This window comes from Prionailurus viverrinus, chromosome B3, assembly GCF_022837055.1.
Source record: "Prionailurus viverrinus isolate Anna chromosome B3, UM_Priviv_1.0, whole genome shotgun sequence".
NCBI lineage: Eukaryota > Metazoa > Chordata > Mammalia > Carnivora > Felidae > Prionailurus > Prionailurus viverrinus.
The window spans coordinates 48,931,633-48,948,722 of NC_062566.1; the positions used below are offsets into that span (position 1 = coordinate 48,931,633).

Genomic DNA, 17,090 nt, shown 5'->3' on the forward strand with positions numbered 1-17,090 from the left:
AAAGAGGGCACCTGAGTGGCTTAGTCGGTTCAGTGTCTGACTTTGGCTCAGGTCACGATCTAATGGTTATGAGTTCGAGCCCTGCATCAGGCTCTGCACTAACAGTGTGGAGCCTGTTTGGGATTCATTCTCTACCTCTCTCTCTCTTCCTCTTCCTCTCCCCCTCTCTCCCTGTCTCTCTCTCTGCCCCTCCCCTGCTGTCTCTCTCTTTCTAAATAAATAAATAAACTTTAAAAAATATTGTAAAAAGAAAGAGCAAAGTAAGGCTAAATACACAATATACACAATATTAGTTACAGTCATCTTTAGATATTATACAGAATTTTGAAATGAAAATATTTTGGGGGGCACCCTGACTGATTGGCTCAGTCAGTTAAGCATCTGACCCATGTATTCAGCTCAGGTCATGATCTCACAGTTCGTGGGTTTGAGCGCTACACAAACCTGACAGCACAGAGCTTGCTTGGGATTCTCTCCCTTCCCCCCTCTTTCTGCCCCTTCCTCACTCATGCTCTCTCTCTCTCAAAATAAATAAACATTTGAAAAATAATTAAAAGAGAAAGTATTTGTAAAGAAATAAGAGGTTTACCCACTGAGATTTGAAAATCTATTACCAAGTATATGTGGTCAAAATGTTCAAGTAGATTGAGTTGATTACTATAATAACCTCTTAAGAATTAATAACACAGTGATGGGAGGAAAATCCCATTTGATATTTCTTTTAAACAATAGATTTAAAATATTGAAAATAAGTGTCTTGATTTGTGATGCTGCCTAGAATTCACTGTAGTAGGTTTCAGATGGATCAGACCACTGTCTAAAAAGTTTAGGATACATTTTTGGTCCATTTACCTCAGCCTTGATGGGGGACATACACACTGGGGTTTTTTTCAAAATACAGGACACCATCAACATAAGATTACTGTAAAAATGACATTTGTGTTTAGTCTAATAGTATACGTAAATGGAAGTAAGATAATAAGGTATTTATGGATGTAAGTATTCCGTTTTAACTTCCTTAGGTGGAAATTAAGATGACATATATAAATTTTTAAAGTTTATTATCCAAAATATTTAAAGTATTGATGCAACTTGATTTAGTGGCAGAAACAAGGTACATTTTAATAAGAAGAGTGTAAAGCTCCATTACCAATTAAAGAAATGTAGATTAAAGATATAATTGTGACACTTAAATGTTTTCGTGATTATAAATTTGTGTTCTGCATAAGTAAAACAACATAAATTACACATCTTAATGAAGGTAAATATGATAATACAAAATGATTATATCTTTTTCTTTGCTCCATTTTATGAACAGAATTTATTTAACTGAAAATATGATTTGGGCAAGAAGGTTGATAAAGTTCAGTAAGTAACAAAAAGAGAAGTTGTTAAATTATTTTAGAAGAAAGTAATAGTTCGCTCTAATTTTTTCTCCTTAAAGAAACAAGGTCCAACTAATCCAATGCTTTTTCATCTTGTTCGGGATGTCAAACAGGTAAGAGATTATTTTTGTTTTTGAAAATGCAATTTAAAAATTTGGTTACACTTCATCTGTTCCTAAAACACATTTAAGTAATGTCCATCTCAAAAATAGCAATAAAGTGACACTTTTTAGGGGCGCCTGGGTGGCGCAGTCGGTTAAGCGTCCGACTTCAGCCAGGTCATGATCTCACGGTCCGTGAGTTCGAGCCCCGCGTCGGGCTCTGGACTGATGGCTCAGAGCCTGGAGCCTGTTTCCGATTCTGTGTCTCCCTCTCTCTCTGCCCCTCCCCCGTTCATGCTCTGTCTCTCTCTGTCCCCAAAATAAATAAACATTGAAAAAAAAAATTAAAAAAAAAAAAAGTGACACTTTTTAGAACAAGGTAAAGTAAGGGCTACATTTGTGGTAACAAAAGTAAAGAAAATAGTGTACCAGAAATCAAGAAAAAAGGAAAGTTAATTATACTCAGACCAAGTTTTATGAGCTTCTAGTCATCTGAGATAGACTGTGATGAATTTCATAATGCTCATTGGTCCATAAAGGAAGATTATTGATAAAATGTATCTTCTTTGTCTGTGTTCAGAAGAAATTTGTTTCCTGGGCCTTAGAGGACTGTGAATAAAGACATTGAGGGAAACACTGGATGATGATCTTCATGGCAGAGTTTGCCAAAAGTGCTGAAATGTTTGCGTTCATGTGCGCATGGTTTCTCTTTTCATATTCAGTATTGGTCATGGTGGAATATATAGCACTGTCGTGTGGTTTAAAGCCATTCTGTGGGGACTAAACTTGATGTACTAATATTTCCCTTCTCTTCTATTGGGATTCTTTGTGAATTAATAGTTTTAGACATCTATTAAAAATTTTATAGTCATTTAAAATATTGGTATCCAGTAGTTTTATTTTCCTAGGTGAAAAGGTATTCATTTAATTAACTGAAATATTTTTGTAGTTTCTGAACTAAAATGCTTCCTAGAATTCTTCAAACTTTTACTTGTTAATATATGTAAGTGTACTATTAAATAACTGAAAAATTAAAATAGTAATGTCATTTTCTGTTTTGATTTTTTTTGTGTTTTGTCGCTTATTTAATACTAAACTAGGTTCCCATGGGAAAAACTTAGACTTTATTATACTTAAAAATATGTTTTTCTTTAATTCAATTTTTTCCAGGTGTTTTCCCTTATAACTTTATTAAAAAATTTTACATGTCATAAAATTCATTCAGAGTGTTCATTGGATTTTAGTATATTCACAGAGTTGTGCTACTGTGACTACAATCAAATTTTTTTTTTAATTTTTAAAAAGTTTATTTATTTATTTTGAGAGAGGCAGCCCGAGCATGAGTGGGGAAGGAGTAGACAGAGAGGGAGAGAATCGCAAGCAGACTTTGTGCTGTCAGCACAGAGACCACTGGGGGCTCGAACTCACAAACTGTGAGATCATGACCTGAGCTGAAACCAGGAGTCGGCTGCTTAACCAACTGAGCCACCCAGTCACTCCTACAGTCTAATTTTAGACTAACCCATTAGCAGTCACTCTCCATTCCTGTTTCTTTCTCTACTCCTTACTCTACTTTCTCTACTCCTCTGCCCCTGCCCTTGGCAACTGTTAATCTACTTTCTGTATGTCTGGATTTGCCTATTCTGGACATTTCACATTGTTTTTTTGTTTTGTTGTTTAAATAAGCTTTTTTTTTTTTCTTCCTAGACGCTTGACTGATGGGAGAGACCTTTAGTCCATGGGTTTCTGACGTTTATTTGAGAGACAGAGATAGAGCATGAGCTGGGGAGGGGCAGAGAGAGACGGATTCAGAGTCACAGAATGCGAAGCAGATTCCAGGCTCTGAGCTGTCAGCATAGAGCTGGACGAGGGGCTCGAATTCATGAGCTGAGAGATCATGACCTGAGCTGAAGTTGGACGTTTAACCAACTGAGCTACCCAGGTTCCAGTCCAGCAGTTTCTAAAACACATTTGCGTTATGATTTACTTATGTGGGTTAGCAGAAAGAACTGTAGTTGTTAATTCTAGGAACAAATATGAGATTTGGTATACACTACCTTTACCTTGGTGGCTATACTAAATAAGCCAAATTTTTTTATTTCCGTAAGTGAAAAATCCTAAAGTAAAGGCAGTAATTGACTATTTTCAATTCAAATTAAAGTTGAGTGTTATAAGTATTATCTGTATAGTTTGAGAAACTGCTTATTGTTTTTTTAGATAACTCGCATTATTTCCTATAATTTTATTTCCCATTTAAATGGGACCATATCCTAATGGCATTTGTGAAGTTTTTATGTTTTTAATTTTTTAATGTTTGTTTATTTATTTCGAGAGAGAGAGAGAGAGAGAGCAGAGTAGGAGAGAGAGGGAGAGAGAGAATCCCAAGCAGGCTCCATGCTCAGCATAGAGGCCTATGGGGGCTCAGTCTTGTTAACTGTGAGATATGACCTGAGCTGAAATTAAGAGTCAGACACTAAACCAACTGAGCTGGCTACCCTGGCACCCTTGTCAAATTTTTTATTTATTAATTTGAGTTTATTTATTTATTTTGAGAGAAAGAAAGTGCAGGTGGGGAAGGGGCAGAGAGAGAGGGAGAGAGAATATTCAGGGTCCATCCCACAACCCATGCAATCATGACCTGAGCTGAAACCAAGAGTCAGACGCTTAACCTACTGAGCCACCTGGGCACCCCTTTAGTTTTATTTTTTTTAATTTGACAGAGGTGCCTAGGTGGTTCATTTGGTTAAGCATACCACTCTTGATTTCGGCTCAGGTCATGATCACATGGTTAGTGAGTTTGAGCTCTGCATTGGGCTCTGTGGTGACAGTGTAGAGCCTGCTTGGGATTCTCTCTTTCTCTCTCAGCCCCTCTCCCACTTGCATGCTCTGTTTCTCTCAAAACTAAATAAATAAACATTTAAAAAAAAAAGTCCAACTCTTGATTTCAGCTCAAGTCATAATTTCAGGTGGTGAGATCAGTCCCATTGTTGGGCTTGTGCTGGGCATGGAGTCTACTTCAGATTCTCTCTCTCTCTCTCTCTCTCTCTCTGCCCTTCCCTCATGCACTTGCATGTTCTCTCTTCACAAATAAAAATAAAAATAAAAATACCGTATATGACATCCTTGCTCATAAAGTATATTTTGAGGTTGCTCAAGACAAAAACAAAAATCTTGCACCTAAGATGAAAATACTTTTTATTTTTAAATTGGAGATTAAAGAATATAAGTATCTAGAAATTTAAAACTTCACAGATGAAACCAAATTATAAAAGGTATAAACATTTTTTTAATGTTTATTTTTGAGAGAGAGAGGGAGAATGAGTGGGGGAGGAGCAGAGAGAGAGGGAGACACAAAATCCAAAGCAGACTCCAGGCTCTGAGCTGTCAGCACGGAGCCTGATGTGGGGCTCAAACTCACAAACTGTGAGATCATGACTTGAGCCAAAGTCGGACACTTAACCGACTGAGCCACCCAGGTGCCCCATGATATAAACATTTAAAAAAAATTTTTTTTTTTCAACGTTTATTTATTTTTGGGACAGAGAGAGACAGAGCATGAACGGGGGAGGGGCAGAGAGAGAAGGAGACACAGAATCGGAAACAGGCTCCAGGCTCTGAGCCATCAGCCCAGAGCCTGACGCGGGGCTCGAACTCACGGACCGCGAGATCGTGACCTGGCTGAAGTCGGACGCTTAACCGACTGCGCCACCCAGGCGCCCCGGTATAAACATTTTTTAAAGTACTAAGTTCATGAGGTGATAATTAGGAAAATTGAAAGAATGATGATGGTAGAAGGGCAGAATTAGTTGATATATGTAAATCATCTTATGATTAAGCCCTTTTAAGATTATTTAATGAAATTAACCAAATATTTGATTCTGAACAGGCAGTGTTTCCAAACTCACAAATGGCTCCTGTTCCAGGAGTTTATTTTTAAATTGATATCCTAGGGAAATGAAGTCTTAGTTCTAAACAGTGTTACAAGTGGTAGTTTAAATCTTAGATGAGGCTATAAAAACTTGTGTAACCTATAATATAGCCAATATAATTTTGGCTAAAAAAATACTTATAAGTACTTACGGGCTTATTTGGAAACATAAGTAGCAATTATAGCATTATTTTTGCAGGAAAATGCAATTTATGGTATGTGCCACAGTGAAAATGGAATACTTGGCTCTTAGAAGTTCCTTTGCCTCTTTGTGTGAAGTATTAGAGCAGTGGAAAGATAAAGGATCTGCTGCTGCAAGCCATATTTCAGAACTTGAGAATTATCTCTTCTTACAGAGGAAATGGAGGACCAAGTTACTCCCTTCTCCTGCAAAGATAGCTGCAACCCCAGCTTCCTGTAACAAGTAAACATTTGTCATTTTGGAGAGTAGGTGTCTTTATAGGCATGAATGGAAATATTGAGAAATGTCTTGTCTATTTAAAACTAATGTTTTTGGGGCGCCTTTGTGGCTCAGTCATTTGGGCGGCCGACTACAGCTCAGGTCATGATCTTGTGGTCTGTGAGTTCGAGCCCTGCATCGGGCTCTGTGCTGACAGCTCAGAGCCTGGAGCCTGCCTCCGATTCTGTGTGTCTCCGTCTCTCTCTGTCCCTTCCCTGCTTGCTCTCTCTCTCTCAAAAATAATAAACATAAAAAAAAATTAAAACTAATGTTTTGTTTCCAGGGAAATCTTCCTCCAGGATATAAGATCACCCTAATTGATATAGGACTTGTTATTGAATATCTTATGGGAGGAACTTACAGGTGCACCTACACTCGGAAACGTTTTCGATTAATTTATAACAGTCTTGGTGGAAATAATCGGGTATGTAATATTTTGGGGGGGTGGTTTATATGTGTACTTTATACACTTTGTAAGTTAAAAATTCATACACTTTAAAAGTTTAAAACTACTAAATATAAGAACAGTGAAGTAACATCGTCTTAAAAATGGTTTTTTCAACTAAGATACATAGAAATATTTTGTAATCAAAATCTAAAATCATTTTTGTATGCATATACACACACATTTATGTATATGTGTGTATATGTATATATTTATACATTTATATGTGTGTGTGTATATACACATATATGTATATGTGTGTGTGTGTGTGTGTATATATATATATTTGGATTGATTATTGAATTTTTATAGCATATTAGTATATTTAAGTCTGTAAAAACGAATAAGCTTTCATTTTCAGAGGTCTGGCCGAAATACCTCCAGCAGCACTCCTCAGTTGCGCAAGAGTCATGAATCTTTTGGCAATAGGGCAGATAAAAAGGAAAAAATGAGACACAATCATTTCATTAAAACAGCACAACCCTATCGACCAAAGGTATGTTTGCGTAAATACTACCCTTTCTGAATTTTGTTCTTTCTAATTTACTAGTATTTATGAAATAAAAAATTGCTTGTTTTAGTAAGATTCAACTTATGTTTGTAGATACATTTTTGATTATTTTCCCATATACAAAAAGATATTCATTATGAGTTAACAATTCTATTAAGTTTTTGTATTTAGCTGTGATAATAAAAATTTTTAAATATTTTGATAAATGCTAAACTGCCTCCTCTTATTCCACTTTAACTTGATTAACAACATGCAAGACAATGTGTCTTATCCAAACTTGTCTTTCATTAAAATTATGTTTTATCAGATATTGAAATATTTAGGCCCTTTAATTTTGGAAAACTTTATTACAAAGACATTTTTAAATTATTTGTTCATTCAGGAATAGAATTTGTTGATTCGTCACTTACTTATAACACCCAGTGCTCATCCCATCCAGTGTCCTCCTTAATGCCCCTTGCCCCTTTAGCCCTTTCCCCCACCCAACATCCTGCCAGCAACCCTCAGTTTGTTCTCTGTATTTTAGGAGTCTCTTATGGTTTGTCTCCCTTTCTGTTTTTATCTTATTTTTGCTTCCCTTCCCTTATGTTCATCTGTTTTGTATCTTAAATTCCACCAATGAATGAAATCATATGACATGTCTTTCTATGACTTATTTAGCTTAGCATATTACACTCGTTCCAGCCACAGTATTGCAAATGGCAAGATTTCATTCTTTTTCATCGCTAAGTAGTATTCCATTGAATATATATACACCACGTCTTCTTTATCCATTCATCAGTTGATGGACATTTGGACTTTTTCCATACTTTTGGCTATTCTCAAAAGTGTTGCTGTAAACATTGGGGTGCATGTGCCCCTTTCAGATCAGCATTTTTGTATCCTTTAGATAAATACCTCATTCTGCAATTGCTGGGTGGTAGGATAGTTCTATTTTTAATTTTGTGAGGAACTTCCATACTGTTTTCAAGAGTGGCTGCACCAGTTTGCATTCCCACCAGCAGTGTAAAAGCTTACCCCTTTCTCTGCATCCTCGCCAGTATCTGTTGTTGCCTGAGTTGTTAATTTTAACCATTCTGACAGGTGTGAGGTAATATCTCAGTGTGGTTTTGATTTATATTTCCCTGATGATGAGTGATGTTGAGCATTTTTTTTTATATATATATATAAGTTAGCCATCTGGATGTCTTCTTTGGAAAAGTGTCTATTGATGCAAATACCTTTTTTTTTTTTTTTAGAAATAACATTTTGGTAAAATTTGAGCTATAATAAAATCAAGTATATAAAATTTATACTATTTTGATTTAATTTGTGCAGTTGTATGAAGTTGAACAGTACAAAGGAGATTTTATAAAATTCTGAGATTAACGTCATATGGCCTTATTATAATGAATCTTAGACATTTGTTTTCCCTTGAAGATTGATACAGCTGTGGAAGAAGGAAAGAAAAAAAGAGCCAAAGATGAAATTGTAGATATTGATGATCCAGAAACCAAGCGCTTTCCTTATCCACTTAATGAACTGTTAATTTGGGCTTGCCTTATGAAGAGGCAGGTCATGGCCCGTTTTTTATGGCAGCATGGTGAAGAATCAATGGCTAAAGCATTAGTTGCCTGTAAGATCTATCGTTCAATGGCATATGAAGCAAAGCAGAGTGATCTCGTAGATGATACTTCAGAAGAATTGAAACAGTATTCTAAGTAAGTTAGATTTTATCATTTCATTTAAAAAATACATCCAGATCATATTTAAATGGAGGTTATAGTGTCATGCACTGTGTGGGTATATATGTATATATATATATAATTTTATTGGTACAATTAAAATATATTTGTTATTTTTTTTTAATTCAGAAGGAAACATTGCTGCTTATGCATGTAAAAAGAGGTTTATTATATTGTTTAAATTCAAGAGTTAAATATTTTGGCAAGAAAGAAATCCGTAAGTCATCTTATTAATTGCACATACTAGCAATTAATTCGATTAGGAAAAGTTTCATTTGAAGTGGTAAGGAAAGGAAGAAAGTGAGGTTTGAACTGTGTTCTAAGGAAACGAATCCAACTGGAAGGGCATTTCAGAGGTGGAGCTACATATATTGAAGAGTAAAACAGTTCACAGAAGTTTACACTTAGAGGAATAATAGAATATTAAGCTGAAAAGATACTTTGTAGTAAACTTTATGATAGAAAATAGGACCTCCCTCTGCCAAAATGGACTGTCTTTGGAAGAGAGTCAGAGTTGTACTGAAAATAACAAGCAGGGATCTTAGAATTACTTACTGAGTATCTAAGGTTCAGGTGTTTTCATGATTAGGTTAGTCCCTGTTCACATTAGTCTTTCCACTGGCTATCAACCCTTTTCTATGTTTGAAATACTATATAGATACGACTTTTTGAACAGAGCATCTGAACATTGTCAGTTTGGGTTTCCTGTGAAACTGCAGGTTTATTTCCAAGATGAGGAGAAAGTGCTCCAAAGTTACCTTTTCAGACTTGTTCTTAATGTGACATATTTTAATATTTTGTGATATCCACGTAGTAGTAGATATCTGAAAACATAGAGCTGTGATTCTAATGCCTTACAGTTCCCTGATTGTGTGTGTGAAAATATTAAAAATGGGAACATGTTACGAAATTATTTAAGAATAATGTTAGAACTGTAGTTTGGTAGTATGAATGTTTTGGTTTTTATCTTTTGATAGTGATTTTGGTCAACTCGCAGTTGAATTATTGGAACAGTCCTTCAGACAAGATGAAACCATGGCTATGAAATTGCTCACTTATGAACTGAAAAACTGGAGTAACTCTACCTGCCTCAAGTTGGCAGTTTCTTCAAGACTTAGACCCTTTGTAGCCCACACCTGTACACAAATGTTGTTATCTGATATGTGGATGGGAAGGCTGAATATGAGGAAAAATTCCTGGTACAAGGTATACTTTAGAAACAATTTGGTATAAAGTGTGTGATTAGATAAAAAGAACAGAGGAATTAGCCCAGATATATAGTAAAATGCCCCGATTTATGAGGGTGGTGGAGGTGGCAGTGTTGGCGTTTTATCTCAAGTGGCATGAAATGGCCTCTTTTTTCCTCCCTATTCTTCACTCTGAATCCTTTTCAAGTGTAACGTATAATGATTATTGCCTCTCTCTGAGCCAGAGGCATGAGAGCAACAAATGGAAGTGTTGGTGTTTATAGCCCTGACTAGGCATGAAAAAAAGTTGCTTCTTTATGAAAAGATAATTTCAAATTCTCAAGTCCAGGATCTGTCTACTAACTTAATAATTTGTTACTTTTAATTTACTTGAAGTATATTGGATGTACCTAGTTTTTATGGTTAAGAATTTGGATAAAATGTTGACTGGTACTTTGGGTTCCTCACAGTGAGAGATACTACTTTAAACTTTCCTTTTCATTATCTTATATCTTAAATAAGGTACAGAAATGTAGAAGGCAGAAATCAGGCAAGTAGTTTCACCATTGTAAGTGGGTAACAAATACTGATCATCTAATAAAAATAATGGTGAAAGATTAACCAATAGAAAACCTGATACACAATTATAATTTCTTTGTGTTTTAGGATTTTGCAATAATACATAAAATTTTACAAATAAACTTGTTTGTTTATAGAGGCACAAGCTGAATAATCATGTTATGACATGGAACACTTGCATTGAGATTTAGGATAAAATTACGCACATAGCAATTTCATAAGGCTTTAATTTTATTTAAACAAAAATGTGTTTTCTGAACAGATTATGAACTGTTTTTTTTATTTTTTTATTTTTTATTTTTTTAATTTTTTTTTTTTAACGTTTATTTATTTTTGAGACAGACAGAGACAGAGCATGAACGGGGGAGGGGCAGAGAGAGAGAGGGAGACACAGAATCGGAAGCAGGCTCCAGGCTCTGAGCCATCAGCCCAGAGCCCGACGCGGGGCTCGAACTCACGGACCGTGAGATCGTGACCTGAGCTGAAGTCGGAGGCTTAACCGACTGAGCCACCCAGGTGCCCCTGAACTGTTTTTTTTTTTAAAGGACACATCTATAATAATTTTTCTATAGTAATTATTAAGTCTTTTCTATATCATCATAATAATAATACTGACATGTTTTGTTACTCCTTAAAATAATTCAACCTGGGCCTCTTTAAATATAATATGTAAGTAAAAAATGATGTTTTTGAGGTTTTTTTTCCCCTATGCTAACAGGGGCAAACTGGCTAACTAATAATCAAGATATTTAATAGCTTTTTATTCTTGAAGGTCATTAATTTTAAAATGTAAACTTACGTGCTTCTAAATTTTTAGGTCATATTAAGCATTTTAGTTCCGCCTGCCATATTAATGCTAGAATATAAAACAAAGGCAGAAATGTCTCATATTCCACAATCTCAAGATGCCCATCAAATGACAATGGAAGATAGCGAAAACAACTTTCAGAACATAGCAGAAGAGATTCCCATGGTAAGGAAGAAAAATGTTTTTAAGTAAATATAAATTTTTTGTGAATAAATATATGATAAGTGTTATTTTTATTTTAGGAAGTGTTTAAAGAAGTAAGAATATTGGACAGCAATGAAGGAAAGAATGAAATGGAGATACAAATAAAATCAAAAAAGCTTCCCATTACGCGAAAGTTTTATGCCTTTTATCATGCACCAATTGTAAAATTCTGGTTTAATACGGTATGTTGTATGTTTTTAAGCTGTATGAGCATAACAGTTTTAAAGGATAGGCTTTAGGGGACCTTTGGTCTAAAGTCCGTATTAACTTTGACATAACTTAGATTACTGACAAGCCATTTTCCATTTAAAAGAGCACATGTTTAACTTAGTTTTATCTCATTTGCCGTCATAAAAAATGACAAACACTAACAAATCTTAGATCAAATTGAAACTAGAAATTTTCTAAGCAAAAATGTGATAACCATATGCCTTTGTAAGTGGGTATCAAATACTAGTTGTCCACCAAAAACATTGGCAAAAGTTAACCAGAAGAGACAATGTGTCAGTATGTCAGAAAGACATGTCTTTGTGCTTTAGGATTTTTGCAGAGAATGTGTAGACTTTTTTTTTTTTCAACGTTTTTTGTTTGTTTGTTTGTTTTGTTTTGTTTTTTTTTATTTATTTTTGGGACAGAGAGAGACAGAGCATGAACGGGGGAGGGGCAGAGAGAGAGGGAGACACAGAATCAGAAACAGGCTCCAGGCTCTGAGCCATCAGCCCAGAGCCCGACGCGGGGCTCGAACCCACGAACCGCGAGATCGTGACCTGGCTGAAGTCGGACGCTCAACTGACTGCGCCACCCAGGCGCCCCCAGACTTTTTGAAATGAACCTTTTTGCAGTGTTAATTTGAAGGTCAGAAGTAATCTAGGTCATTCATATCGTTTTATTTATCGGCTTATTTCCTTAATCATACTATAGTACATGTTTTATCATCTGACACATAATTGGCTTTTCTCTTGCTTTCTGGAAGAACAGTTTTTTTCTCCCAGGTAAATATGTCCATGGGGGAGAGGCTCACCTCAAGAAATATATGACATTAGCCCCAACTTTTAACCATGGGTTGAGTGAATGAGTTTTTATTCCCCTTCCCAGAAAAATTCTTAAAAAAAAAATTTTTTTTTAATGTTTATTTATTTTTGAGAGAGACAGAGTACGAGTGGGAGAGGGGCAGAGAGAGGGAGACACAGAATCTGAAGCAGGCTCCAGGCCTTGAGCCCTCAGCACAGAGCCCGACGGAGGGCTCAAACTCACAGACTGCAAGATCATGACCTGAGCTGAAGTTGGATGCTTAATTGACTGAGCCATCCAGGCGCCCCCCAGAAAAATTCTTAAGTTGTGTATTTTGTTATTATTTTATTGTTTTTCACTTTCATCACGTTTGCATTCATGTGAGTGACTATTTAAAAATGGATAGCCCTGGTGGCCAAATAGAGATATCTCTTTCTTCTTATTTATTGGAGTTTACTTCCCTACCCTCCCATATCTTTAATCATGAATACGGCTTATTTTAACACTTGGAGAGGCAGGGAGAGTGATGTGAGGATTCTTGAATACAATTGTTTAAGGGTCAGCTAAGTCTTGGGTCTCCTCTGAAATGAAATGACTCTTCAGATGTTGTTATACATAGATCTTATCACTTTACCTCAATCTTTTCTGTTAAGAGTATCACAAGTGGGATGATCCCTTACCTAGGGAAGATGCTTTTTTTTGTTCTTAATTTGTTTATTTTGAGAGAGCGAGAAAGAGAGAGTGACATGCTAGCAGGGAAGGGCAGAGAGAGGGAGAGAGAGAATCCCAAGTAGGCCTATGCCATCAGGTCAGTGCAGAGCCCAATGTAGGACTCAATCCCATGAACTATGAGATCATGACCTGAGCCAAAATCAAGAGTGGGATGCTTAACCAACTGAGCCACCCCTGTGCCCCAGGAAAATGGTTTTCATATCTGTTTTCATTTCTTGGGATTCAAATCCACAGTGACTGGGAGTTAGGAAAATACCAGTTGTATTTCTGGGAATGCTGTTTGGTTGGGGGAAGAAGGAAGCAGGTAGTATTTGTTTCTTGATGATGATAGTGATGAATTTCTATAATATATTTAATATATAGGTATAAGTTAAATGGAATTATATGAACTATGCTGAGAACATAAATCTTGTATAATTTCTCCTGTATGAAGTACTGAAAAGTCATCAAAGTTCTAGAACAACACAGTTATACTCTGGGAACCATTTGTATTTTGATTGATAAAAGCAGTGTATACACTGAAGAGTTACTTCTAAAACTTTAATGATTGAAGCTGGGAAATAGTTCACAGGGGTTCATTTAGTCTCTTTTTCTGTGTGTTTGAAAATTTTTATAGTAAAACATTTTACTTCATAACACTATATTTTGTATTTTTTTAAATTAGCTGGCATATTTAGGATTTCTGATGCTTTATACATTTGTGGTTCTTGTACAAATGGAACGATTACCTTCAGTTCAAGAATGGATTGTTATTGCTTATATTTTTACCTATGCTATCGAGAAAGTCCGTGAGGTATGTCTTTAGTTTTTCCTACCAGTAACTTACTATATGTGTGGAAGGTGTTTTGTTTGTTTTTTGGTATGGGTAGGGGTATGTGTATGTGTATGTGTTATCATTTCAGTAGGTGATGACATTATAGAACATGTTTATTTTTACTGTTCTAAAAATTGTGGCGTAAGAATAGAAATCAGTGGGGGTGCCTGGCTGGCTCAGTTGATTAAGTGTCTGACTCTTTTTTTTTTTTTTTTTTTTTTGAGACAGAGAGAGACAGAGCATGAACGGGGGAGGGTCAGAGAGAGAGGGAGACACAGAGTCTGAAACAGGCTGCAGGCTCTGAGCAGTCAGCACAGAGCCCGACTCGGGGCTCGAACTCACGGACCGCGAGATCATGACCTGAGCCGAAGTCGGCCGCTTAACTGACTGAGCCACCCAGGCGCCCCAAGTGTCTGACTCTTGATCTGAGGATCATGAGTTCATGTTTTATATATTTATGGAATCTGTTGTTTTACAAACATGTTTGAAAAAATTAAATTGTTAAATGAAAAATGTAAGTTGCAAAGAATTTTTTAAGTGCACATTCATAAAATAGTTCTGTAAGGATTCTTTACATTATAATAACAGTGGTTGCCTCTAGTCAGAAGGGAAGTTAATTGGCTGAGGAACCAAGAGTGGATGGGAGACTTTTCAATACTTACTTTTTTTAATGTTTATTTACTTTTGAGAAGAGAGAGAGAGAGCAAGCACAAGCCAGGAAGGAGCATAGAGAAGGAGGGCACTCAGAATCTGAAGCAGGCTCCGTGCTGACAGCAGAGAGCCCGATGTGGGGCTCAAACTCGTGAACCATGAGATCATGACCTGAGCCAAAGTCAGACACCTAACCGACTGAGCCACCCAGGCGCCCCTTCAGTACTTATTTTTATATACACTATAATTTTAAAGCTGTAAATATATTACCATTCCCCACCCAAAAAAATTTTTTTTTAATTTTTATATTTAAGGGAAGAGATAAGTACAGGTACTTAAACCACTGAGTTGTTTACTTTCTGCAAATAAGACACCTTTGGAAGATTCTACTAGGATATTCTTTTGTTGTTTCAATGAAAAATAAAACAACTTTCAGAAGTATCTCACTTTCTAGAGAACTGTGTTCTAATTTGAGATTTTCAAATTATTAGTAAGATGACCTTGATTGAATAGGTCATTTATTTGTGGGTATATATACATACTTATATGGGTTTATATATACACACACATATATGTATGTGGAATGAGGACAAGTAGTATCTGTCTCTCATATCTTACTGAATTGTTTTAGTGGTCAAATACATCATCAGATGCCAAGATAATCAAACATATTTTCCCAAATGCCATGTGAGAAATACTGTATAATTTCACTTATATATGAGATCCAACAACAAAAAAAAAACCAAACAAGCAAACAGAAAAACAGACCTGTAAATACAGAGAACAAAGTGATGGTGGAGGAGGAGGAGAGGAGAGATTGGCAAAACGAGTGAAGGGGAGTAGGAGGTACTGATTTGTAGTTATGGAATGAGTAAGTCATGGGGCTGAAATGTACAGCATAGTTGGAATATAGTCATTGTTACTGTAACAGCATTGTGTGGTGACAGATGGTAGCTACACTTGTGAACATAGCATAAGGTATAGAGTTGTTGAATCACTATGTTGTATACATAAAGCTAATGTAACATGTGTTAACTGTACTTCAATTTAAAAAAATACTTTGAAATATTAAAAGATATAAAATTCTACTGTGATATTATAATTGAATGCTGGTATATGTTTTAATAGGAAGAAACTGATTTCTTAAACAGCTTAATTAGATTTTTTTTTCTTTTTTATCCTTAGATCTTTATGTCTGAAGCTGGGAAAATAAGCCAGAAGATTAAAGTGTGGTTTAGTGATTACTTCAATATCAGTGATACAATTGCTATAATTTCTTTCTTCATTGGATTTGGACTAAGATTTGGAGCAAAATGGAACTTTGAGAATGCATATGATAATCATGTTTTTGTTGCTGGAAGATTAATTTACTGTCTTAACATAATATTTTGGTATGTGCGTTTGCTAGACTTTCTAGCTGTAAATCAACAGGCAGGACCTTATGTAATGATGATTGGGAAAATGGTAAGTTGAGAGGCATCTAATAATATTCATGGGTTTATTGATATGTTTTCTTAAAATCATAAAAACCTGTTACTAACATAGTTTTGCTTGAATTAGAGAATGTTATTTCATTTTTATTTGCTTCATACTTCAAATCAGCCATTCCTCCAGATATTAACTTTTGAAGAAAATATGTGATGGGATAAGATTATGAAAACCATATTTTTTCGTTTTATCTTAAAATGTTTTAGTTTTTAAATGCTACTTTCTAGAAGCATTTGAGATGAGAATGAAAAATACAAGTTTATTAGCTACTTGTTGAAGTTCTTTTCGTCTTTACTACTACTACTACTACCCTAAACCAGTCCATCATCTGGCACCTGCAGTAATGTAGTAAAATCTGTTTACTCATAACCACTGTGGCCTATCTTTATATTATAGCTAGAGTAATTTCAAAATGCATATCTGAATATATCATACCCGCTTTGTAAAAAATCTAAAGCTTTTTCATTACCCCTAGAGATCATTATACTTAATGAAATCCTTAAACCCTGCCCAGTATGACTTCTTGCTTTTCTTTTTTTACTTTTAATTTTGAGTTAATTATAGATTCACATGCAGTTTTAAGAAATGATGGAGATCTTATGTACTTTTTACCTTGTTTCTTCCAATAGAAACATCTTCCTTGCTTTCTTAGTCTCATGTCTTTTTTTTTTTTAATATATGAAATTTATTGTCAGATTGGTTTCCATACAACACCCAGTGCTCATCCCAAAAGATGCCCTCTTCAATACCCATCACAGAGATCTAAGTCTCATCTCTTAACCAGTTTTTGACCTCTTAACTATGCTGTAGTCATACAGGCTTTTCTCTAATTTTTTTAACATAGTCCCTATCATGGTACCATAGCTTATGTTCTTCTTTCTGCCAGAAATGACTACCCTTATCTACACTGACATCCTTAGCTTTTTTGACTAAGTTAGGTTTATCCTACAGATCACATCTCCAACATGATTTTTTTAGGGGAGTTTTTTTTTTATCTTTTTCTGCTAGATCAGGTTTATTTGCTGTATAATTTTATGGGGCCCATGTTCCTCTTCTACAGAA

At 35.4% G+C, this 17,090-nt stretch overlaps 1 protein-coding gene across 2 annotated transcripts in view; it reads left to right on the top strand.

Annotated features, from left to right (window-relative positions):
- TRPM7 (transient receptor potential cation channel subfamily M member 7) overlaps window positions 1–17,090 on the top strand; it is a 123,084-nt gene that overhangs the window by 66,342 nt on the left and 39,652 nt on the right. Inside the window, exons 13-21 of one of the 2 annotated variants that reach the window (XM_047862335.1) lie at window positions 1,445–1,498; window positions 6,158–6,298; window positions 6,681–6,815; window positions 8,250–8,530; window positions 9,532–9,760; window positions 11,138–11,293; window positions 11,371–11,514; window positions 13,740–13,868; window positions 15,726–16,004. In XM_047862335.1, the coding sequence (XP_047718291.1) occupies window positions 1,445–1,498; window positions 6,158–6,298; window positions 6,681–6,815; window positions 8,250–8,530; window positions 9,532–9,760; window positions 11,138–11,293; window positions 11,371–11,514; window positions 13,740–13,868; window positions 15,726–16,004 (1,548 nt within the window). The remainder of the gene's footprint in view (window positions 1–1,444; window positions 1,499–6,157; window positions 6,299–6,680; window positions 6,816–8,249; window positions 8,531–9,531; window positions 9,761–11,137; window positions 11,294–11,370; window positions 11,515–13,739; window positions 13,869–15,725; window positions 16,005–17,090) is intronic. The other variant, XM_047862336.1, reaches the window with a different exon arrangement.